The following is a 26,698-nucleotide window of genomic DNA, read 5'->3' on the forward strand; positions in this document are numbered from 1 at the left end:
TGAACCTAAAACTGCTCTAAAATGTAAAGGGAAAAAGGACATGCCCTGACACCAAATCAGATCTGTCAATCCAATTCATAATTATCCTTTTTAATGTACCCCCCCAAAATGGTAACCTAGTAAAGACACAAAAAAATATAAGCAAAACTCCAGTAATAATTTCATTTCAATAATAATAAACATCAATACAGTCCATCAGTTGTAATTCTAGTAAGAGCTAAGAACAGAAAATTATAAAGTTATTTCTGACCCAGGTAAGCAACACATTTCAGTTGTAACTTCCAAAACCACAATGCACTTGAATTATGTGATTATTGAAAAATGTAGAAAGCAATATTTAACTTTCTTGAGGTATTAACTATGATAAAGGTACAACGCATTTCAAAAATCTAGCTGAAATATTTATTACTTAACCACCAATCTCTCCTTTCATTACATTACTGTCTTCTATGCACAAAGCACTGTTAATACCTATCAGGAAAACAAAAATATGCAAAGATCATTGCTTCAAATTACTATAGTGGCCAGATAGGTAACTTTAAGAGTGAAGCAGCCTGAGTGAAAGACAGTAGGTAATGACTATAAATACAGTATACTGAAAAGAACGTATGCTCTATCAAAAGGAGATAGTATCTATGCATCTGTATGTTTCTGTAATCATACAAAAAGGAAAAAGACAGATCTACTGACAGTAAATGGTTTTGAAGTCTGCTGCATCTTTGATTTTATGAGCTTGCAGTCTACATTAGCAGTTGTTTCCTGTCCAATTCATATGTAAGATGATGTTTTGCATTTGAGCCAAAGGACTTTCTATCAATGGCTCTTCTGAAGACCAAAGTCTTTCCTGGCATGATATGTAAGAATATCTGATTTTCAATGGAACTGGCATGATGGCCTAAAGTGACTGACATTCACGTGAACCATTATTATCACTGGCCTTTTAAAGTCCAGAGTTTACTGATTTCTGACTCAAATTTCTTCACTGCATTAACAAGTTTGGCTGAAACAAACGAACAACAACGACAAAAAAACCCACTGGGCAAGAAACTCAGTCAACTGCCCAAGCCAGAAAATGTATCTTTTCCCTACCATATCCAGACTTTGCCTTTGGATGGATCCTTTCTGAAGGAGTCATTCTCACATGTAAGGCATGTATTTCATATGGCAGGAACTAAAAATTAATGTTTCTATCAGAGAAATGACTGTCTAAAGAATAATCAGATAAAACAATGCCATTTCCTATACTGCAAATCCTAAGTAATTAAGATTTCTCAGAGAACTATAAAATAAGGGAGCCTGAATATTGTCCTTAGATATCTTGGTTAATGACCCAAACTCTCCAAAGTTTAGGAGAGAAGCCAAGTGGAAGAACTTAAGGTAAAAGTAGGAAGAGATCAGTGAGGGGTCAGAAGTTTAACAACATCTTTCATCTGAAGAGAATATAAATTAAAAGTGAAAAGATACATAATGCAAAAGCATGAGAATTTTAATGTCAACAAAGAAACTATGTTCTTTATCACAGAGGTCCCCAAACCCCAGGCCGCTTAACAGTGCCATTTAGGAATTCAGCTGCATACCAGGAGGTGAGTGGTGGGTGAGCAAGCTTCAGAGGCCACTCTCCATTGTTCACATTAACTGCCTGAACCTTCCCTCCATCTGCCCCACCTATCGAAAAATTGTCTTCCATGAAACCGGTCCCTGGTGCCAAAAAGGTTGGGAACCACTGGTTTATCAGATCCAATGAACTTTTTTTATTCAGTAATAAACTTCCTTTTATTCCTGAGTGGGCTTCCCTGATAGCTCAGTTGGTAAAGAATGCACCTGCAATGGAGGAGACCCCAGTTTGATTCTTGGGTACCATATTTTGGCTATTATCCATAGGTGCACTACAACTGTTAAGAGCATGACCCCATCTTAGATTTATGGTCATAGCTAAATTATAATTCTGAGCTTTTCTCCAGTCATGTTCTGCTTCTTAGGGAGCAAGACTAGATGAAGACAGCAAGCTGAACTAAGGTTGGAATTCTGCCAGTGAAGATGAAGAAGGCAAGAAAGTAGAAGATATATGCAGTGAACGGAATATAATGACAAACCAAGGAGGCTAAGTTAAAAAAAGAAGACAAGAGATGCTGTGGCTTCTAGGATGGAGAGGAAGCTGCAGGCCCAGAGTGAGTTTCCCAGAGGCACGGGTAGGAGAACTGTATTGGGTACCACACCATGAGCAGAAGTGGAGAAAGCGCTGAAGCTCTATTGTGTGGAGGAGGGGGAGACTGACAGCTGTTCTGCCAGGTGGTGACAGTGCTAAGGAGAAAAATCTAGCATGCTAAGAGGACAGGGAAGAAGGTTCGTAGCAGAAAGAGCGACAGGCATAGAGGTGGAACAGCAGAGGCCAGCGGGGCTGGAGCAGAGAGACCAGGAAGAAAGAAGCAGGAAAGGAAGATGTATTTTATCCTAAGTGTCAAGGCAGGATTCTGAGCAGAGAAGTCAGTCATCTGACAAATTTCAAAGGGATCACCCCACTGCTGTGTTGAGAAATGACTCGGACAAGCAGAGCAGTAAGCTTGAGCAGGTCACTGCGAGGCTGCTATTCACAGACCAAAGAGGACTGCAGACTCAAAATCCATTAGCACCCGGACGGCAACACAACCATGCACAGTGGAGACGGATGCAGTGAGATGTGATGGGGCCAGTGTGGGGCTGGAGAGTCTGCACCTCAGTTGAAATAATTCAGGTAATGGAAGATGACAGCCTATCAGCCAGCCTGGATCCTTGAGTGACTGTGTGGAGCAGAGCCCCTGCCAACAGAGCATACTGTGTGAGGCAGAAGTAAACTTTGGTGGTGTAAAAAAAAAAAAAAAGACGACAAGTAGAGACACAAAGAAACAACCAAGTAATGGCATCAAATGACTGAAGATCAAAATGAAGATGAACTGTTAGGAGTAAATAAACTGATGGATGCAGTCAGAGAATGAGATGATTTAAATCAAGATTTTGGACATGGTGAAGGTACTGACAATTGATAAGATCTAAATTATTATCTTGGAAGCAAGTATCTGAGTCGGAGTGGAGGGCAGGAGAGTTAGAAACAGATCAGTAAAAAACGAAGCCTGGTTATTGAATGAATCAGTGTGGGTTTTGACTGGTCATCACTAAGGATGACAATGTGAATAGTAGTATCAAAGGACAATGAGAGCACCACTAATATCTTCCATAACTAAAGCCACACTGATGGGGAGGACACTAGATGACTAACATAAGGAATAGGCAGTAAGTTGAACAGTCTGATGGCAAGGGCTTCAGGAGAGCCAACCAGTAAAAACCATTGATGTAAAAAATTTTCAAACATAAATGCATCTTAAAACACACATAAGTAAGTTATTTATGAATTGTGTGCATAGTATGAACATGGTCTGGAAGCGTATAACAAAATTCACACAAAGAGGGAATGGAAACAGAACACTTTTATGATAAAGTTGAACTAGCAATGTAAACTTTAACTTTTTCACAATATTCTATTAGTTTAAAAACAGATGAAAAAAAGGCAAGAAATATTCTACATATGACTATAGGGAAAACAATAAAATATTATTTAATTACTACTCTTTAGGACCAGCTCTATTTTTTACATGTCATATTATTTTATATAAAAGATAATTCAATAAAAAGTAACATTTTCTTTCTAGTTCAACTGTAAGCGGCAGCCTGTTTTTTTGTATATTTGACCATAATCAGGATGCCAATTCTCAATCTATTAACTGGCACTTAGTTGTCTTGAACAGATAAGGCAGCAAAATAAATAAGATCAATATTTAAATTGGTGAATAAAAGAGCTTATCATTCAATTTGCTGCTGCTAATAAATAAAAATTACATAAAGCCCTGTGCAAGCCAAATATATGGAACAATTTTCAGCAAGTAGTAAAGTTCTGACACAAATGAAGTATAAGACATCATCTCTGTTCATTAAAGAGACTGAATATTATTACAAAACCACAAATATCTCTAAAATTCTGTAATTTAGAAAAGGAAAACTTGGAAAAGCAGATTATAGAGTATATTGATCATTATTACATATGGGTGCTTCTAGTATTGATTCAATATACCAAATAAAACTTTCATTTTTCAATCAACATGAACACATTTAAAATATATTTACATTTCATCTCAGCTTGTATATTAAAAAAAGAAAATCACATAAGAAGCTTAAAATTACCTAGGTACTTTCATTACACTACGATTCTAGGAAATACAATCGTATTATGCACAACTGTGTTACGTAATACACTAAGAGTTTGAAGTACAAAGATGGTATCTGTGCTCACACAGTTGGGAGCATAGAAAAGCCCAAGTCTTAAGTTATTATTTCTCAAAGCACAGCCCATGAATCGGCAGCACTAGAAGTATCAGAATTACCTTGCTTATTAAAATAATTATTTGTTCAAGTATCTTTCTGTGTTCCATCTCAAAATTATTAGAACAAAACAAGAATCTCCATTTTGAGCAAATACCTTTGGTGGCTATCATTTACATAAAAGTTTAAGAATCAATGCCTTAAATAATTATTGCTATGACATTACAGGTGAAAAAGTGAAAAACTCACCCACCTTATTATTATGAAGATTCTGACTTAAAATTGACTTTTTAAAATTATTAGGTTAAAATGTTTAACACTTCTGTTTTAAATATTTGTATAATGTTTAAACTTTATATTGGGAACTTTCATTAAAATTTATCACGTCTAAGGAAATAAGATAGATTATAAGCAAACAGACTTACAGTTGGTGATATCAGGTGGTGCATAGCCATCATTCATATACATACTTGTGGGTTTTGCCACTTTCAAATAAACAAAATCAGATGTGTTCTTTAAGGCAGTTACTGCTTCTTCATGAGTAACTTCTTCTAAACACACACTATTCACCTAAAAGAAAATCCCCAAAGTTTTACTTCTTCCTTCCCGCTCTGAATGCCATATTTTTTTTCCCCCTCTTTATTCCTCTGGGTAGAATCTTTAGTATACTACTGAACAGGAATGGTAGTTGTGTCTTTCTAGGAATTTGTCTATTTCATCTAAGTTACCTGATGTGTTGGTATAGAGTTGCTTATAAATAAAAGTATTGCCCTTATGCTCTCTCTTTCCTTCCTACTTTTAGAAATTTGAGTTATTTTTCCTTTGTCAGTCTAGCTAAAGGCTTGTCAATTTTGTTGATCTTTTCGAAGGCCCAATTTTGGTTTTGTTGATCTCTATGGCTGTCCTATTCCCTATGTTGTTAAGTTTTGCCCTAAATCCTTTCTCTTCTGCTAGCATCAGGTTTAGACTGTTCCTCTTTTCAGTAAACATTTTTTTGGGTGTATATGCTTGCCTTTGAACTGTTCATTTTATATTGGAGTATAGTCAACTAACAATGTTGTAATAGTTTCCGGAAGCCAGCAAAGGGACTCAATCATACATGTACATTATTCATTCTCCCCTGAATTTCCCTCCCATCCAGGCTGCCACATAACATTGAGCAGAGTTCCCTGTGCTATACAAAGGTCCTGGATGATTATCCATTCTAGACATAGCAGAATGTTTCTAGTGTTTTAAATTATAATGTACTAGACAAATGTTCATTTTAGTATATTTTCCATTTCTCTAACATGCAACTTTATAACTGACTGTACATTTTTTTTAACGTTTTGACAAAAATTTCTAAAGGTCACAGAACAATCCTAACTTTCCCACTGATTACTAATAAAGCCTTGCAGGGTTTCAGCTGTATGGTCATTCTTATGGTGCTACCCTACAGTGTATAGTGAGGACTGTCTGCATTCTGAAATATTCACCTGTGGTATACTGTTCATCTGATGGCCTGCAATGAGACATTAGTAGCTATGATGCAAAGCGAGGATCAATAAATGCCACACATTAGAGCTATCTTCTTGGAAAGCTTACTCATGGTATTTTTCTCTTGGAACCTGGCCATCTTATTAAGAAGCCCAACTTAGCCATCCCCACTTGAGCTCCCAGCTAACAGGCAAAACTAACTCTTCCACTATATATAAGCCAGCTTGAAAGTGGATCCGTGGCCCTAGTTTAGCCACCCCAGTAGACATTACAAGGAGTCAAGACATGTTGTCCTGGCCAAACCCATCCAAATTGCATAAGTATAAGTAAATATATAACTGCTGTCATTTTAGTCACTAATTTTAGTGTTTTCTTATGCAGCATTAGATAACTGAATAAAGAGCTAATAAGATTGCTAAGGGATTCAATGTGGAGAGGGAAAGAAAGAGAACGATCCTAAAGTTTCAGACCTGGGCAAAACAGGATAAAGTTCCCATTTAATTAGATGTGAAAATTATGCAAAGTGCAGAACTGGGGGTGGCAGGGTTGGGCAAGTTTGCTGTGACTTGGAAGTTTATTTTTAGATACAGTTGTCCTTTGGTATCTGTGGGGGAATGATTCTATGACCCCAGTGCCCAAACTACCCTTCTTAAGGATAAAAAAAATTCTGCAGATTCTCAAGTTCTATGTAAAATGGAATAGAATTTGCATACACATAGCATCCCTTGGATGGAGGTTCATAACACTGTACAGGAAACGGTGACCAACATCATCCCAAAGGAAAAGAAATGCAAGAAGGCAAAATGGCTGTCTTAAGGTGGCCTTACAAATAGCCAAGAAAAGAAGAGAAATGAAAGGCAACAGAGAAAAGGAAAGATATACCCAAATGAATACAGAGGTCCAGAGAATAGCAAGAAGAGATAAAAAGTCTTCTTCAGTGAACAATGCAAAGAAATAAGAGAAAACAGTTGAATGGGAAAGATTAGAGATCTCTTCAAGAATATTGGAGATACCAAGGGAAAATTTCATGTAAGGATGGGCACAAAAAAGGACAGAAACGTAAGGACCTAACAGAAGCAAAACAGATTAAAAACAGGTGGCAAGAATACATGGAAGAACTATACAAAAAAGGGCTTAATGACCCAGATAACCACAATGGTGTGGTCACTCACCTAGAGCCAGACATCCTGGAGTGTGAAGTCAAATAGGCATTAGGAAGCCTCAGAAAGGCTAGCTTTCTACTAGGAAGAAAACTAGTGGAGGTGATAGAATTACAGTTGAGTTACTTAAAATCCTAAATGATGATGCTCCTAAAAGATCCTAAAGTGCTGCACTCAATATGTCAGCAAATTTGGAAAACGCAGCAGTGGCCAAAGGACTAGAAAAGGTCAGTTTCATTCTAATGCCAAAGAAGGGCAATTCCAAAGAATGTTCAAACTACTGTATAATTGTGCTCATTTCACATGCTAGCAAGATTATGCTCAAATCCTTCAAGTTAGGCTTCAGCAGGAAGTGAATCAAGAACTTCCAGATGTACAAGCTGATTTAGAAAAGGCAGAGGAACCAGAGATCAAACTGCCAACATTTGCTGGATCATGAAGAAAGCAAGAGAATTCCAGAATATTCACCATGCTAAAGCCATTTACTGTCTGGATCACAACAAACTGTGGAAAATTCTTAAAGATATGGGAATAGCAGACCACGTTACTGTCTCCTCAGATACCTGTATGCAGATCAAGAAAAAAGAGCTGGACCTGGACATGGAACAATGGACTGGTTCCAAATTGGGAAAGGAGTACGTCAAGGCTGTATACTATCACTCTGCTTATTTAACTTCTATATAGAGTACGTCATGTGAAATGCTGGGCTGGATCAATCACAAACTGGAATCATGATTGCTGGGAGAAATATCAATACCCTCAGATATGCTGATGATACTACTCTAGTGACAGAAAGCAAAGAGGAACTAAACAGCCTCTCGATGAGGGTGAAAGGAGACAGTGAAAAGCTGGCTTAAAACTCAACATTCAAAAAACTAAGATCATGGCATCTGGTCCAATCACTTCATGGCAAATAGATGGGGAAAAAGCGGAAACAGTGACAAATTTTATTTTCTTGGGCTCCAAAATCACTGCAGATGGTGACTGCAGCCATGAAATTAAAAGACACTTGCTCCTTAGAAGAAAAGTTATGGCAATCCTAGACAGCATATTAAAAAGCAGAGATCACCTCACCGACAAAGGTCCATATAGTCAAAGATAAGGTTTTTCCAGTAGTCATGTATGGATGTGAGAGTTGGACCTTAAAGAAGGCTGAGTGCCAAAGAATTGATATTTTTGAATTGTGGTGCTAGAGAAGACTCTTCAGAGTCCCTTGGATAGCAAGGAGATTCAATCAGTCAATCCTAAAGGAAATCAGTCCTGAACATTCACTGGAAGGACTGATGCTGAAGCTCCAATCCTCTGGCCACCTGATGCGAAGAACTGACTCATTTGAAAAGACCCTGATGCTGGGAAAGATTGAAGGCAGGTGGAGAAGGGGATGTCAGAGGATGAGATGGTTGGATGGCATCACCAACTCAATGGACATGGGTTTGAGCAAACCAGGAGACAGTAAAGGACAGGGAAGCCTGGCATGCTGCAGTCCATGGGGTTGCTAAGTGTCAGACATGACTTAGTGAGTGAACAACACACCCTCTCTTACTTAAATCATCTCCAGATTTCTTATCATACCTGATACAATATAAACACCATGTGAATAGCTGTCAGCCTGCAGCCAATACATTTAGGGTTTTGAGAACTTTTTGGAATTCTTCCCCTGCAAGTATTTTTGATCCTCAGTTGGTTAAACCCACAGATGTGGAACCCATGGACACAGAAGGCCAACTGTATATTTGAGATGACTCTTGAGACATACATAAGGAGACTGAAGTTCAGAAAACAAAACTTATTACTATCATGTACAATGAGACCTAGTAAGCTATTTGACTACCTGTCAAAGAGAAAAGAAAATGTGCAATGTTTAGAGGTTAGGGAAGATGCATCAGGAAGGAGAATGAGAAGGAATGGCCAGTGAGTTAAAAGGAATAGCAAGATAGAGGGTGACCAGTATGGAAATTGGAAAGAGTGTTTTAAGAAGGCAAAAGGTGTGTCAAATGCCTGATTCATCAATTAAAGTGAGAGATAAAACTGAATAATTTCAGTGGCGTTATGGCAACAAAAGCCTCATTAAATGGCAAATTCAGTGTAAATTTCTTGTTCCCTATTCTTAAAATTGATTCTGGAGAAACTATAAAGGAGGACATAAGAAATTTTAAGAAAAGAAATTAAAAAAAGAATGAGAAACCTAGTGGAGCAAGGTTGTCTGGAACTGGTGTATGCGTAAGTGGGGTATGTGTGTATATGTGAAGATGAGGGAGTGAAGAGTGACAAGTCATAGCCACGAGAGGGTAAGTTACAGAAAAGCAGTTGGAGGATAGTTTCTTCCTCTGCACTATCATTAACTAGTAGAAATAACTAGCAGCTATTCTTAGCAGAGGTATTCAAAAGGGCAAATAAATAAGTAAGAGGAAAGAACCCAAATCACCACTGTATCAGACTTTGTAAGCCTTTCCAGATTCACTTGAGCCTACCTGCCCACTAGGCCTTGGCTGCTTGCTTACAAGAGAGCCCTGGCTATTGCTACTCTTGTCTCCCACCATTATGAACAATTTCAACCTCCTCTGTAGTAAAGGGTGGGCTTGGGCGTGGTTCATATGTTCCACATAATGAGAGGAGTAACATATCAGAAGACCACATCTGATGTGTCTAGACCACTGAGGTTCTAGCTCTTTCAACACTTCTGGGTTCAGGGGAAGTGCAGTGCCAGAGTGTGGGAGCTGGCCTTCTTAGCATTCATCCAGAGGGGCTGGTAACACAGCCAAGACATCTAGGACAGTTAACCCCTATGGGGTAGACTCTAAATAACAAGAGAGAGGAGACTAGGAGGGGTCAGGAGATCAATCTTTTCTTTTGCTTGGATAGCTGCATCTAAGGTTTAGCAGTTCCACATTGCCTGCCTGGAAGACTGTGCTATATGATAAGCAACCAGCTATATTTTCTTATGAAATTACAGCCAGCTCAGAAACATAATACCTTGTATTGGCTTTCCCTCATTCTCTGCCTCCCTTTTCGTTTCCACTCACGCCAGCTCCTCTGAAGTTCTACCTCCAAGTAATACCTCAGCACAGCAGCTTTTTTTTTTTTTGTACAGAATATGAACTAAGACAGTTATTAAAGACGACTGGATAAATAAATTGTGATATAGTCTACAGTTTCAGAATAGAATATTATGAATAGGGGAAATGACTAAATCTCAACTCTAGGCAGCAGTATGGATAAGTCTCAGTAAAACAATATTGAGGGAAAAAGTATTAAAAGACTACATACTGCACAACAGCCTTTAAATTTTTTTTCAAAATACTAAACACTTAGGCATATGTATGTGATTAAGCAATCTTTAAAAAGCAAAGGAATGAGAAACACAAATTGTTGATATTCTAGTTTTGGGGTTGGATAATAACTAGCAGTTTTCATTATATTATAAATAAAAATTATAGATTAGAACAAGAAAGGGAAAAAGAAGGTCACACACGACAAAGGATGATACTGTTACGAAGCTAAGGATTATGATTAAATAATTTTGTGCACCCAAGCTCCTAAATAGGATAAAAGAAAAAGAGAGGGGACCTAGCAGAGGAAATGGAAATAGCAAACAGATAATGAAGAAGTCATTTTTCAGGTCCTGACTAAAGAAAGGCCGTGTAAATGTCATTTAAACATTTTTGGCATGTAGAATTTCCAGAGTTTTTCAGGAAAAAAAGACATCAAAGTGATTTTTAAAACAATGGATTTTTTATACTTACTGCTAAAAGTTTATCTCCAATCTGAAGTTTACCATCTTTATGAGCTGCTCCTCCTTCAATTATTTTGGTTACATAGATACTATTATCCCCAGGAATATGCTGATTTCCAACACCTCCAGCAATGCTAAACCCAAGACCTGTTTGGAAAACACTAGTTTTAGAATTTCACCCATAAATGTAAACCTAAGTTCAGAAAGAAATGACTGAAAAGTAGAAAACAGATTCTATAAGCTGATAATTTCACCAAATTAATGCTTTTTAAAATAGAAAAGAATCTATTTACCTATTTTTAAAATCCTAAGTATTTTGTAATCAAGGGCAATTACAAATGTAAGTGCTCCTACAGTTACAAGTAAGTACCTTCCCCTTCCCTCCCAGGTACTGCTTAAAGTGTCTCATGCATTTGTGTTAGTTCAAAGAAATCATGTAAAATTGTTTCACTTTTGTTTCCATCATAATTGCACTTCTTACTAACACTTTTAATACTTCCACAAGGTTAAAAAGACTGAGAAAAAAAAATCGATGGTGGGCAGAACAGCTTCAGAAATGCAGATGTTTTTGTTCTTTTTCAATATTCTATGAATTAATTTTAAGTAAGGAATTTCAGTAGTTCATAAATCCCATGGCCTTAATACCAAACTTGTAGCTCTCTATTCATTTTTCATGAAGCCACGAATTAGAATCAGTATTTCCATTTATCCTCAATCCCATCCATGTTTTCAAAATTCAGATCACATCTTAATAGTATTCACTGCAGATATAACTATTAATGATATGCTCATTAATATTTTCTCTTATCCTGTGTATCCACATTTAATATACTTTGTAGATTAATGATTACAAGTTAATATCAATACTATACATGACTTCAAAATGTTTATGCTGAATGCTACTTAAAACAACAATCAGTAGAAGTAACAAAGAGATTATAAAATTCACTAAAGTGAAAGTGAAAGTTGCTCAGTCATATCTGACTCTTTGCCTGCCAGCCTGTAGCCCACCATGCTCCTGTGTCTACGGGATTTTCTAGGTTGGAATACTGGAGTGGGTAGCTGTTTCCTTCTCCAGGGGATCTTCCCAACCCAGGGATCAAACCCTGGTCTCCCACATTGCAGGTGGATTCTTTACCATATGAGTCACTAGAGAAGCCCCACCCTCCAAATTCAGTAAATTCTACAGATTACCAGTATTGCTAATCTTAGAATGTGTGTCATATATAACTTAAGAGTTACACGTCACTTACAGATTTCTTACTTAATAATTTGTTTTTGTTGGATTTAGTTCATACCTTTAGGACCTTTAATGAGCTTTATTTCCATTATTTTTTCCGATACTGGTTTCCGTCTTTTTACATACAAGCGTACAATAGATCCTGCTTCTTTCAATGCTTCAACTGCTTTGCTATGTGTTACATCACGAACATCTATTTCATTTACTCGCAAAATACAGTCATTGACTCTAAGGAAAAATTAAAAATAAAAATTAAATATTAAAAATTTAATATTGATTTTTCACTTTGACAATTTTTATTTTCACATTTTTAAGGATAACTATTTACTACAATTTTTTTCTGAGAAGAAACTTCATGTTAAATTTCAATATATCAAATACTTATAGAAATACAAACACTTCTCAAGGGCCATCAAAGGAAATAGTGCAAATAATAGATTATTTTGCAAAAATATTAAATGATAATGACAGCTATCTATGTACAGAAATTAAAATACTTTAGAAAAACAGAAAATACTTATTTAGTACTAATCACAAGCTATGAACTTCTTTCAGTGTTTTAACCCCTACAACAACCTGTAAGGTAGATCTATCTATATCCTTATTTTACATATGGAAAAACTGAGGCACAAAGTTTAAATAACATTCCCAAAGCCACCCAGATAATGACCAGTAGAGCAGTGATTCAAAGATAAGAAATCTAAGGTTTAGACAGAATAATTAGCTTAACGTCACCATGGAAAATCAGATTAATTAATTGGTTTATTAAAAAATAAACTGATCTCCAAGAGGGGTTCACCCCAGAGATGCAGGGATTCTTCAATATATGTAAATCAATCAAAATGTGATATACCATATTAACAAATGAAAGGATAAAAACCTCATGATAATCTCAATAGACGCAGAAAAAGCTTTCAACGAAATTCAACATGTATATATGATAAAAACTCTCCAGAAAGTGGGCATACAGGAAACCTACCTCAATATAATAAAGGCTATACATGAGAAACCCACAGCAAACATTATTCTCAATGGTGAAACACTGAAAGCATTTCCTCTAAGATCAAGAACAAGGGTGCCCACTCTTGCCACTATTATTCAACAAAGTTTTTGGAAGTCCTAGTCATAACAAGCAGAGAAGAAAAAGAAATAAAAGAAATCCAAACTGGAAAAGAAGAAATAAAACTGTCACTGTCTGCAGATGACATGATACTATACATAGATAGAGCCACTAGAAAACGATTAGAGCTAATCAATGAGTTTAGTAAAGTTGCAGATACAAAATTAATACACAGAAATCTCTGCATTTCTATGCACTATCAATGAAAAATCAGAAATAGAAATTAAGGAAACAATCCCATTTACAACTGCAACAAAAAGAACAAAATACCTAGACATAAATCTGCCCAAGGAGGCAAAAGACCTATATGCAGAAAACTAGAAGACACTAATGAAACAAAATCAAAGATGACACAAAGATGGAGAGATACACCACATTCTTGGATTAGAAGAATCAACACTGTGAAAATGACTATAACTAACCGAAAACAATCTACAGAGTCAACGAAATTCCTATCAAATTACTAATGGTATTTTTCACAGCATTTTTGAGTTGACCAAAAAGTTTGTTCTGATTTTTCCCTAAGACTGTATGGAAAAACCCAAACAAACTTTTTGGCCAACCCAATAGAAAAATTTTGTTAACAATTTATATGGAAACACAAAAGACTCTGAAAAGGACTTCCCTGGTGGTCCAATGGTTAAGAATCTGCCTGCCAAGGCAGGAGACACAGGTTTGATCCCTGGTCAGGAAAGATTTCATGTGCCATGGAGCAACTAAGCCTATGTGCCAAAGATACTGAAACCAACGTACTCTAGAGCTGGTGCTCTTCAACAAGAGAAGCCACTGAAATGGGAAGTGTAGCTCCCACTCATTGCAACGAAAAGTAGACTCCACTCACCAAAACTAGAGAAACCCAGCAATGAAAACCTAGCAGAGCCAAAAGTAAATTAATTTAAAAAGGACTCCAAATAGCCAAAGCAATCTTGAGAAAGAAAAATGGAGCTGGAGGCATCAGGCTCCCTGATTTACACTATACTACAAAGCTACAGTAATCAAGATAGTATGGTACTGGCACAAAAACAGAAATACAGATCAATGGAACAAGACAGAAAGCCCAGAGATAAATCCATGCACCTAAGGGTACACCTTATCTTTGACAAAAGGAGGCAAGAATATACAGTGGATAAAACACTGTCTCTTTAATAACGTATGCTGGGAAAACTGGACAACTATATGTAAAAGCATGAAATTAGAACATTTCCTAACACCAAGGACAAAAATAAACTCAAAATGGATTAAAGACCTAAATGTAAAGTCAGACATGATAAAACTCTTGGTGGAAAACATAGGCAGAACACTCTTCTGACATAAATCACAGCAAGATGCTCTTTGATCTACTTACTAGAGTAATAGGAATAAAAATAAATAAATGAGACCTAATTAAACTTAAAAGCTTTTGCACAGCAATGAAAACCATAAAAAAAAGAAAAAGACAACCCTCAGAATGGGAGAAAATATTTGCAAATGAAACAACTGAAAATGGATTAATCTTCAAAATATACAAGGAGCTCATGCTCAAAACCAAAAAAACCTCAAACTATCCAATAAAAAAATGGGTAGAAGACCTGAACAGACATTTCTACAATAGATGGCTAACAAACATATAAAAAGTTGCTCAACTTCACTAATTATTAGACAAATGCAAATCAAAACCACAACAAGGTATCATCTCACACCAGTCAAAGTGGTCATCATCAAAAGATCTACAAACAATAAATTTTGAAGAGGGTGTGAAGAAAGGGAACTCTCTTGTACTACTGGTGGGAATGTAAACTGATACAGTCATGATGGAGAACAGTATGGAGGTTCCTTAAAACACTAAAAAGTAGAACTGCCATAATACCCAACGATCCCACCACTGGGCATATAGCCTGAGAAAACCGTAATAGAATATACATGTACCCCAATGTTCACTGCAGCACTATTTACAACAGCCAGAACATGGAAGCAACTGCTATGTCCAGCAACAGATGAATGGGTAAAGAAGATGTGGTACATACATACAATGGAACATTACTCCACCGTCAAAACACAATTAAAATATTTCAAGTGATCATGCTAAACTTCTATAATGTATCAAATAAAGTTTACAGAAAAGAAATTCTATATCCAAAGACAGTGATACCTTACCGTTAGTACTACAAGTCAGTTCTCCAGTGGAACAAATGGAACATTTTAATTTTCATACAAGAAGCACAAATAAAAGGCAAATAACAAAATCAGGAAGTATATGCCTATATTTATATGAATGTTCAAATTATTAACTTTATATCTAACTTCATTAATATACCACTTGTCATATTCAGTGAGAAGTTTAGAAACTGAAGAGCTACATAAGGCACCAATAGCCTTACAATAAAATACTGTTTCTCACAGACCATATAAAATCTTTAGTTCTAAAACTTTTAGAAAACTGTCACCATGTATAAGAAACAACAAACAAGGCAACAGGAAAAGTGCCACAATCTATGACCTAAGATTGTGTCTAAGGAAGCAACAAAGATGCCAAAGATCTTTGCTTAACAAGATACTAAGGATATCTTCTGAAATGAAACATTAAACAAAAGACCAGTTACTTACATTTATTTAATTTAGAAAACAGGTTAATTCATTTTTGTGGTGCGTGTGTGTGTGTGTTATTCGCTCAGTCTTGTCCAACTCTTTGTGACCCCATGGACTATAGCCCACCAGGCTCATTTGTCCATGGGATTCTCCAGACAAGCATACTGGAGTGCACAGCCATTCCCTTCTCCAGGGAATCTTCCCAACCCAGGGATCAAACAACCTAGGTCTCCTGTACTGCAGGCAAATTCAGCCACCAGGTATGAGATAAAAACTCAGGATATATCAATATATGATTGCCTACCCTGCTTATTTAACTTATATGCAGAGTACATCATAAGAAACGCTGGGCTGGAAGAAGCACAAGCTGGAATCAAGATTGCTGGGAGAAATATCAATAACCTCAGATATGCAGATGACACCACCCTTATGGCAGAAAGTGAAGAGGAACTAAAAAGCCTCTTGAAGAAGGTGAAAGAGGAGAGTGAAAAAGCTGGCTTAAAGCTCTTAACATTCAGAAAACTAAGATCATGGCATCTGGTCCCATCACTTCATGGGAAATAGATGGGGAAACAGTGGAAACAGAGTCAGACTTTATTTTTTGGGGCTCCAAAATCACTGCAGATGGTGACTGCAGCCATGAAATTAAAAGCCGCTTACTCCTTGGAAGGAAAGTTATGACCAACCTAGATAGCATATTCAAAAGCAGAGACATTACTTTGCCAACAAAGCTCCATCTAGTCAAGGCTATGGTTTTTCCAGTAGTCATGTATGGATGTGAAAATTGGACTGTGAAGAAAGCTGAGCACTGAAGAATTGATGCTTTTGAACTGTGGTGTTGGAGAAGACTCTCGAGAGTTCCTTGGACTGCAAGGAGATCCAACCAGTCCATTCTAAAGGAGATCAACCCTGGGATTTCTTTGGAAGGAATGATGCTAACGTTGAAACTCCAATACTTTGGCCGCCTCATGCAAGAGCTGACTCACTGGAAAAGACTCTGATGCTGGAAGGGATTGGGGGCAGGAGGAGAAAGGGACGAGGATGAGATGGCTGGATGGCATTACCGACTCGATGGACGTGAGTTTGGGTGAACTCCGAGAGTTGGTGATAAGACAGGGAGGCCTGGCGTATTGCAATTCATGGTGTCACAAAGAGTTGGACGTGACCGAGCGATTGAACTGAACTGAAACTTAAGTAAGTTTATACATATTCTCCACCCAGAAAATAACTGAAAATACAATGGGAAATCTACAATTTCTACACATTTGTTCAGAAATATTTAAATTATTAATCAAAATTATTATTCAAAATGTTTAATTTCTAAGATAAAACTGAATTCCTAAATGAAAAGAGGGAAACAATGCTTAAAGCACAATTATCTCATTCATTCATTTGATATTTGAGCATCTACCTTATGTTAGTTATTAGGATAATGTTTCTTATTTGTATTTATTCATTGTTTATTTTCTCTCAAGAAAAAGACACAAAGAAGACTTGGTATCACAACATCAAGTACAAAACATACCTCAATCTTCCATCTTGGGCAGCTGCTCCCCCTGCAATAATTTTAGTAATGAAAATACTTGAGTCATCTCCAATGTGTGGGTTGTCTGTACCTCCTGCAATGCTGAAACCAAGCCCTGAATTTCCCTGGGAATAGAGGGGGAAAAATTGACATTGAAAATAAATTATTGATAGGTTCCTGTCACTATAGGACCTAGAAACTGTACTTACATAGGCAACATGCATATAAAGGCATATATATATATATGGAATATGATGATTTTTAAATTAAAAATATAAGGAAAGCTATTATTTTCTCTGAATTCAGGGGTATTACTGCTGAATAGATGAGGCTGAAGAGGTACCGAGTACTTTCAGAGTTTAGTCTACAATTCTTTCTTAAAAGTATGCATAGCTCATCCTTGTAGAGGTGTCACTATTTAGGTCTCTTTCTCCGAGACTGCATCCAGCTCATGTTTGGTAAGCCAAATTGATCCCAAGAGGAAAACGCTTAAATGATCCTTGTGCTGCTGTTATTTCCAAGTAGGTAATATTGATATATCATTTCAGCCTTTTAAGAAGAGGGTACTTGGTGGGGCTTTGCTTCTGCTAACTTTGCCATCAACTTATTTTAAAATTACCAAATTGTATCAGCTAAATAACATTGCCATCATCCTTGAGGTGTTTAACCAAGAAACCTACCTGACTAGCAAAAGGCATTTTTTAAATACTGAAAGTCTAACTGGAGAATTTAACATTGGTAAGCTTTCTTGACAGCAAAGTTAATTTTGCCAAAGCAGCATTGCTTCTTGTTCATTTTATGTACTGATTTTTGAATAATATTTTCTTTGAAGGAACGGTTCTCTACTGGTACACAAAGAAAAACTGATCTCAAAGGTATCAGACATTTATTTTTTCAAGAATGATTTAACTTTGGTTTTCAGTAGGCTCAAATAAGTGGGTATATCTGGATATATTACTAAACTGTATAAAATACCTTAAAATTCCACTCAATTATCATAGTCTTAAAATTCGATTTTAACAAAATAAATTTTCCAGTCTAAACAAAGAGTTACTAAAGTGGTAGTAAATAGTATCAAAAGGTTGTATGGGGACACCAAGATACTCAGGTATTCTTTTTTATTTGCTTGACAAAATCAAGATATAATTACAAATAATTTTGTGTAGGTTTAAGGTATACAACATGTTGACTTGATACATTTATATAGAACAATATGATTACCACTTTTTTAGCTTATTTAGATTACTACTTTATGTACTAGCTTTATTTAGCCAACACCTCTATGAGGTCACATAATTGTCATTATTTTTTATGGTGAGAACACTTAAGAACTACTCTCTTGCAATTCTGAAGTATATCATACAGTATTGTTGACTATATTCACTACACTGTGCATATAAGAAGTCTGGACTTATTCATCATCTAGTTCCAAGCTTGTACACTTTAACAATATCTCCCTAATTCCTGGTATTCAAGTCCTTTAATCAGTGAAAAATACAATGTACAGTTCTGACTAAAAGAATTTAAAAGGTACTAGGAAAAAATGAAAACATGAATGAGGTAAAAAGTTAGGATTATGTCAAGAAATCTCCATAAAGCGGGGGAAAAAAACCAAAATGCCACATTAAAATGTGCATAATACATTAATATTGTTTACCTGTAAGACTCAGTCAGCTACCTCACTTGAATAGGTGGCCCAAATCCAGGTAAACAGGCAGTAAAAAATCTATTACACATGTAAAAGACCCTCTGAGGTCTATTTTCACTCAGTTTATCTGACTACAAACATAAATCTAGTCCTTTACGAACATTAAATATACAGATATTCAGTTATTTAGAAAAGTCACTTATGTAAAGCACCTCATTTTCCAAAAAATGACGGTCAGACAAGGTGGCACTGCTAAAATATAGCATCAATTGAATGCAGATATTCTTAAGGGGAAAATATATCAAGAAAATTCACATATGTGAATTGTGAGTGTGCATGCTTGAGCTTAGTTGTGTCTGACTCTTTTTGACCCCATGGACTGTAGCCCACCAGACTAGTCTGTCCATGGGATTCTCCAGGCAAGAATACTAGAGTGGGTTGCCATTCCCTTCTCCAGGAGATCTTCCCAACCCAGGGATTGAACCCACATTTCCTTCATCTTCCTACATCTGAATTGCACCTGTAAGTTATTTTCTGACTAGGGAAATGCATAATAAGAAAGTTTTCAGTAAGGTCTTTTCCAGTAAATCTATGGTTATTATTTTTCTAGGAAACAAAACTGATACAATGATCAAGTTACTAGCTCAAGAGACAAAATACTCATTTAAAATAAGTAATACTTCATTATATGAAAACTATTAAGAACTGAGAAAATTTGAGATATTGTCAGTCTAGAGGAGCACAAGGAGACATAATAACTAAATGTAATATGGTATTCCAGATAGGATCCTGGAGGAGAAAAACAAAGTAAGGAAATTCAAATAAAGTATAAACTTTCATTGATAATAACGTATCAGTGTTACTTCACTGGTTGAAACAAATGTATTTTAGTAATGTAAGATGTTAATAAATAGGTGAAACTGAGTCTAAGGTAAATGGAAACTCTCTGTACTACTTTTCTACAAATCTAAAAATTTTAAATGAAAGTTTATTTTTTAAAAAAAGTTCTTAAAGGAAAGCAACATGTTCATACATGTTCAAAAGCAACATGAAAATACCACAGCTAATTATATGATATGTGGACTTATTAAAGAAACTAATATTATTACATGGTTCTGCTTTTGAAAGATGATCTTCCTTAGATTCTATATGAAAGAGCAGTATATTTAAAGAGTTCTTTAAAGAAACAGATTTCTTTTCATAAAAGCTTAAGATAATGAATAGGCTTTTACCCTTTCAAGTGTGATTTCTTCATATTCATAATCTGCATCAGTGCCATTAACCTAGTAGGGAAAAAAGTAGCACAGAAATTTAGAATGTAAAATTTAAAATGACAAGACAATTTTTGTATGATTTCTTTTTTTCCCACTTTTTTTTAAAATGGAAGGATAACTGCTTTATAGAATTTTGTGTTTTTTGTCATACATCAAGAATCAGCCATAGGTAGACCCATGACCCTTCTCTTCCGAACCTCCCTCCCACCTCCCTCCCCATCCCACCTTCCAGACTGTCACAGAGGCCCTGTTAAATGAAAGCCTGCTAAATGTGATAGTAATCAAATAACATAGCTCGATTCTAATAATTTTGGGAAAGATTTTCAAGGAATGGAACAGTGCAAACGTGATTAATGACATTTATGATACTGTGCCTTTCAAATACAGAAAGGGTACACTCAGCTTTTAATACTTACTGAACTCTTGATCCTCTTCTTCGCTTTAATTCACACATCTAATTAGCTTCCAATTCCTACTGACTTAAATACTTCAGTTGTTCCTGAACACCATCACCTCTCCATTTTCATTTCTATCACTTTGGCTCGAGTTGTTATTCATCCCTTCTGGGCTACAGCAAATGTAATCTACTCCGACTCTTAGATTACTATTCTTCACTGCTCAAATCATTCTAATGTGTTTTACACAGATGGATCTTCCTGCAACCCATGTATCACATACTTTCTCCAAAATTCTCTGAAACTCTCACACAAGGCTCTGTATGAACTGACCCAAATCATGACTCAACTTCATTCCTAACATGTATCTCCCCTCTTCATGGGCCTTATATACCATTAAACTTAAATGATTTGCTCTGTCCTTTACATATCCTTCAAGTTGTCACCTCTATAATCTTTCTGGTGATATGAAACTGAGCAAAGTAATCTCATAAATCAAATATGGATTGTGATAAACTGAATCTCCAGATGCCTCCCATCTTCCATCCTTAGTGCTCTTCTGCAATATGATTAGACCACCCTACCATCAAGAGATGTTCTCTCTTTCCCTTTCCCTTGGATCTAGGCAGGTTCTAGATGACTTCTGCTAAAAAGAGAGTGGTACAAATAATGCTCTGCGATTTTGGAATCTAGGTCATGAGATGCCTTGTAGTGTCCGCCTTGTTATAAAGAATGCACCTGTTAAGAATTCAGAAGCTGTAATGTGAGGAAGCTCAAAGACCCTACGAGGTGATTCAAATGAAGGAGCATCAAAGACCTTTGGCCAAAAGCCCCAGCTGCACTTCTACCCAGCAACTGGCATTTGACTGTTGGCCATGGTCAATGAGGCTGTTTTGGGTCTTCCAGTCTTTTTCCATGTCCCAGCCAAGATCATGAGAAACAAAACTATCCAATTAATTCAGAAAATCATGAGAAATAATTATTTTTTAAGCCACTGTGTTTCACGGTGGCTTGTTATACAGCAATAGAATAATGAAACAACAGAAAAATGAAATCTATGTAAGCCACTTTTTTTTCTTTACCATACTGTAAGAAAGCAACCCCTAATTCAGGTTCAATTCATGAGACAACAACATCATTAAACACATTCAAACTGGGCTTCTAAATGCCATGAATACATTATCAAAACCACAAATTACCATTTCATTACTGTAAAAGAACAAAAAAACGATGGTGTAATATTTTCAAAAGCAATATGGTTTCCAGGAAAATGACAAAATGGGTGATAAGTTTTCTTTTCGTAGTGTCTTTACAAAATGTGGCTTTCAACAGGAAAAATATGCTTGGCTAATGGGTTTATCACTCTCAATAGGACAAGGTGAGAGGGAAACAAGAAATAAAATTAGAGAAGAGAAATAAAATTAAATCAATCTTTAGACAAAATAATATATTACTGACAAAATATTTGAGTCTTTTTCCTCATCCTCAAAAACAGAAAAGCATAGATTTAAAATACTTCATGAGAACTATCATTGCTAGTACTTTCTAGGTTTAGAATTTAGTCCTAGTAACAAAATGGGATTCTATATTAAGGATGAAGCTGTAAGCTGGAGAAGTGGATTGGGGCCTGATTGTGAAACATCTTGAATGTTTTCCTGATGAATGGAAAATATTCTTGGAAATTTTGGAGCATCAAGTAGGTTTAACTGTTTTCCAGAAAAAGAACCATGGCAGTGTGGAACACAAAGGAGAGATATTAGAGAAAAGTAAATTGGTAATGAAGTTATGGAAATAATTTTTATAAAAGGCAAAATTTCTAAAGATACTTAAGAATAGGCAATAAATTTCTAATTATAAAAAAATCTTAGCAGAAAAAAATTCATGAAGTCATAACTAAGAACAACTTATCCATAATCAACTTGACTAGGAAAAAAAATCAGATTATATAACATATACCAAGGTGAGTTGTGTTCCACTCACCTAATATAATTTGCAGCTTCCCTGGTGGCTCAGCTGGTAAAGAATTCACCTGCTATGTGGGAGACGTGGGTTTGATCCTTGGGTTGAGATGATCCTCTGGAGAAGGGTATGGTTGGTTACCCACTCCAGTATTCTGGCCTGGAGAATTCCAAGGACTGTATAGTCCATGGGGTTGCAGAGAGTCAGACATGACTGAGAGACTTTCACTTTTCAATATGATTGGGGACAAGAACTACACTTTTACCGAAATGCTGTTTTATAATATATTTTATTATCTGTGGAGAAATCGCTCCAAATTGCTCTTAATTTTTACTTGGTTGTTTTTGAGTTTTTAACTTTTCTATAACAAACTGTCCAAGAGAAGTTTCTGTGATGATGTAAGTGTAATATAATCTGTCTGGTCCTATACAGCAGTTACTTACCCACAAGTGACTACTGAGTGCTTGTAATGTGACTACTGCCAGCAGGAAAACTATAAATATCATTGAATTTTAATCAATATAAATTTAAATACCAACATGTGGCTAGTGGCTTGCAATTCTGGAAGATGTAGCTCTAAGTGAATCATTAAATCTAACTATATCCTTCCAAAATACATGCACATATTCTCTTTTTATCTCTCCTCCTTCCCCCTTTCCTTTCTCCTCCCCCGACTCCAAATACACATTCTCTTTTTTGGTGCTATGATTGGCACTATACCAAATTTACAGATTTATCTGGAAAAAAGAATGATCTCTACTTTATCTTTCTGTTCTGCAACAAAAACTGCTCTGTACTTAAGTATTCCTCTATACCATCAATAAGTTTCACAGCTTTCTTACAACAAACTATATACATTTCCTGTTGTGTCTGACTCTCTGTGACCCCATGGACTGCAGACCACCAGTCTTCTCTGTCCATGGAATTCTCCAGGCAAGGATACTGGAGTGGGTTGCAATTTCCTTCTCCAGCGGGTATTCGTCCTGACCCAGGGATCAAACCCAAATCGCAGACAGATTCTCCACTGTCTAAGCCACCAGACAGTATGTGGCTTCAAGTTGATTGCTAGGTATTTCATATTTCACTGGTTTTTGCTAGTATATTTGAATACCATTCACTATTTAATATTTCAGTTGTTTTAGCTTTTTAGAAAAATATAATTTGCTTCAATTATAGATGATATGCCATAAAGAATACAGATGTCCTTGGCCCCTTATTCCTAAAGATTAAAATTTTCTAAAAAGCTTGCATTAATATATCCAAACAGGACAGACAAATCTAATACATAATAGATATTAAGACTCTCCAAATAAAGATACAAAGAAGTCTAACTGAAGACTTCTCCATCATTTAAGGTTCATTTCAGTAATACTTTTCAAACTATAAAGTAATACATTAAAATTCAAGATTTTGCCTATCAACATTCATACAACTCACTGTGTGATTGTGATTGTGGAAGTTGTTCAGCTGCATCTGACTCTTTGCAACCCCACAGACTATACAGTCCATGGAATTCTCCAGGCCAAAATACTGGAGTGGACAGCCTTTCCCTTCTCCAGGGGATCTTCCCAACCCAGGGATCAAACCCAGGTCTCCCATATTCTAAGGCAATTAAAAATCTCAAAAGTACATACCATCATAAGGTAAGAACCTAAAAATAAAAATGTTCTAGGAAGAAAATGTTCTTCCTAATGAAAACTCAACATTAATAAATAAAAAATATTAACCCTGAAAGAATTTACTCATGAATTTTTCCTAAAGAAAGAATAGCCATTTAGGTCAACTTTAAAATAATATAGTTATTAATTAAACATACAGAAAAACTGAAGCTTTCATTGCATGGACTATAGCCAGCCAGGCTCCTCTGTCCATGGAATTCTCTAGGCAGGAATACTGGAGTGGCCAAAGAACTGAGATTCCACTAGCTGTTTGTTATGGAATTAAAGGGGATTAAAACAAACACACAAAAACAAAAATGAAAACAAGAAACAAAAGACAAAATACAAAATCAGACAAACAACAACAAAAACAAAGAAACATACACATACACGAAAAACTGAAACAGAATTAACAAACGATTTATCTCCAAAATATACAAATAGCTCATGCAGCTCAACACCAGAAAAACAAACAACCCAATCAAAATGTAGCCAGCCAGACCTTTCTCCGAAGACGACATACAAATATGCTAACAGACAAGTGAAAAGATGCTCAACATGACTCATTATTAGAGCAATGCAAATCAAAGCTACAATGAAATATATCCTCACACCGGTCAGAATGACCACCATCAGAAATTCTATAAACAATAAATTCTGGAAAGGGTGTGGAGAAAAGGGAACCCTCTTGCACTGCTGTTGTGACTGTAAATTGATGCAGTCACTATAGAGGACAGTATGGAGATTCCTTAAATATCTAGGAATAAAAGGACTATGTGACCCAACAATCCCACTACTGGACAAATATCCTGAAAAAACATAATTGAAAGACACATGTACCCCAGTGTTCACTGCAGGACTATTTACAACAGCTAGGACATGGAAGCAACCCAGATATACACTGACAGACGAATGAATAAAGAAGCTGTGGTACATACATACAATGGATTATTTATTGTTGTTGTTCAGTCACTAGGTTGCGTCCGTCTCTTTGGACCCCATGGACTGTGGCCCACCAGGCTTCCCTGTCCTTCACCATCTCCTGGAGCTTGCTCAAAATCATGTCCACTGAGTTGGTGATGCCATTCAACCGTCTTGTCCTCCGTCGTCCCCTTCTCCTCTTGCTTTCAATCTTTTCTAGCATCAGGGTCTTTTCCGATGAGTTGGCTCTTTGCATCAGGTGGCCAAAGTATTGGAATTTCAGCATCAGTTCTTCCAATGAATATCCATGACTGATTTCCTTTAGGAGGGACTGGTTTGACCACCTTGAAGTCCAAGGGACTCTCAAGAGTCTTCTCCAACATCACAGTTCAAAAGCATCAATTCTTCTGTGCTCAGCTTTCTTTATAGTCAACTCTCACATCCATACATGACCACTGGAAAAACCACAGCCTTGACTAGACAGACCTAGCTCTGACTATATGGACCTTTGTTGGCAAAGCGATGCCTCTGCTTTTTAATATGCTGTCTAGAACTGCCAACTTGTCTTCCAAGGAGCAAGCACTTTTTAATTTCATGGCTGCAGTCACCATCTGCAGTGATTCTGGAGCCCAAGAAAATAAAAGTCTGTCAGTGTTTCCATTGTTTCCCCATCTATCTGTCATGAAGTGATAAAACCAGATGCCATGAACTTAGCTTTTTAAATGTTGACATTTCAGCCAACTTTTTCACACTCCTCTTTCACCTTCATCAAGGCTCTACAGTTCCTCTTCACTTTCTGCCATAAAGGTGGTGTCATCTCAATATCTGAGGTTTTTGATATTTCTCCTGGCAATTTTGATTCCACCTTGTGCTTCATCCAGCCCAGCATTTCATGTGATATACTCTGCACATAATTTAAATAAGCAAGGTAACAATATACAGCCTTGAGGTACTCCTTTCCCAGTTTGAAACCAGTCTTTGTTTCATATCCAGTTCTAATTGTTGCTTCTTACCTGCATACAGCTTTCTCAGGAGGCAGGTAAGGTAGTCTGGTATTCCCATCTCTTAAGAATTTTCCACAATTTGTTGTGATCCACACAGTCAAAGGCTTTAGCGTAGTCAATGAAGTGAAAGTATAGGTTTTTCTGGAATTCTCTTGCTCTTTCGATGATCCAATGGATGCTGGCCATTTGATCTCTGGTTCCTCTGCCTTTTCTAAATCCAGCTTGAACGTCTGGAAGTTCACTATTCACTGTTGAATAGTACTGTTGAAGCCAGCATGGAGAATTTTGAGCATTACTTTGCTAGAATGTGAGATGAGTGCAACTGTGTGGTAGTTTGAACATTCTATGGCATTGCCTTTCTTTGGGATCGGAATGAAAACTGACTTTTTCCAGTCCTGTGGCCACTGCTGAGTTTCTCAAATTTGCTGGCATATTGAGTGCAGCACTTTCACAGCATTATCTTTTAGGATTTGAAATAGCTCAACTGGAATTCCATCACCTCCACTAGCTTTGTTCATAGTGATGCTTCCTAAGGCCCACCTGACCTCACACTCCAGGATGTTTGGCTCTAGGTGCGTGATCACACCATCGTGGTTATCTGGGTCATTAAGATCTTTTTGCATAGTACTTCTATATATTCTTGCCACCTGTTCTTAGTATCTTCTGCTTC

At 36.5% G+C, this 26,698-nt stretch overlaps 1 protein-coding gene across 12 annotated transcripts in view; it reads right to left on the reverse strand.

Annotated features, from left to right (window-relative positions):
• The window catches only part of DLG1 (discs large MAGUK scaffold protein 1), a 267,898-nt gene that overhangs the window by 83,625 nt on the left and 157,575 nt on the right, over window positions 1–26,698 (reverse strand). For all 12 annotated transcript variants that reach the window (XM_069556571.1, XM_069556594.1, XM_069556591.1 and 9 more), the window contains 5 exons: window positions 20,050–20,100; window positions 17,170–17,294; window positions 12,018–12,187; window positions 10,730–10,866; window positions 4,776–4,920 (listed from right to left, as the gene is read on the reverse strand). In XM_069556571.1, coding sequence (XP_069412672.1) covers window positions 4,776–4,920; window positions 10,730–10,866; window positions 12,018–12,187; window positions 17,170–17,294; window positions 20,050–20,100 — 628 coding nt within the window. The remainder of the gene's footprint in view (window positions 1–4,775; window positions 4,921–10,729; window positions 10,867–12,017; window positions 12,188–17,169; window positions 17,295–20,049; window positions 20,101–26,698) is intronic.

The sequence above is a fragment of the Ovis canadensis genome, chromosome 1, assembly GCF_042477335.2.
Source record: "Ovis canadensis isolate MfBH-ARS-UI-01 breed Bighorn chromosome 1, ARS-UI_OviCan_v2, whole genome shotgun sequence".
NCBI lineage: Eukaryota > Metazoa > Chordata > Mammalia > Artiodactyla > Bovidae > Ovis > Ovis canadensis.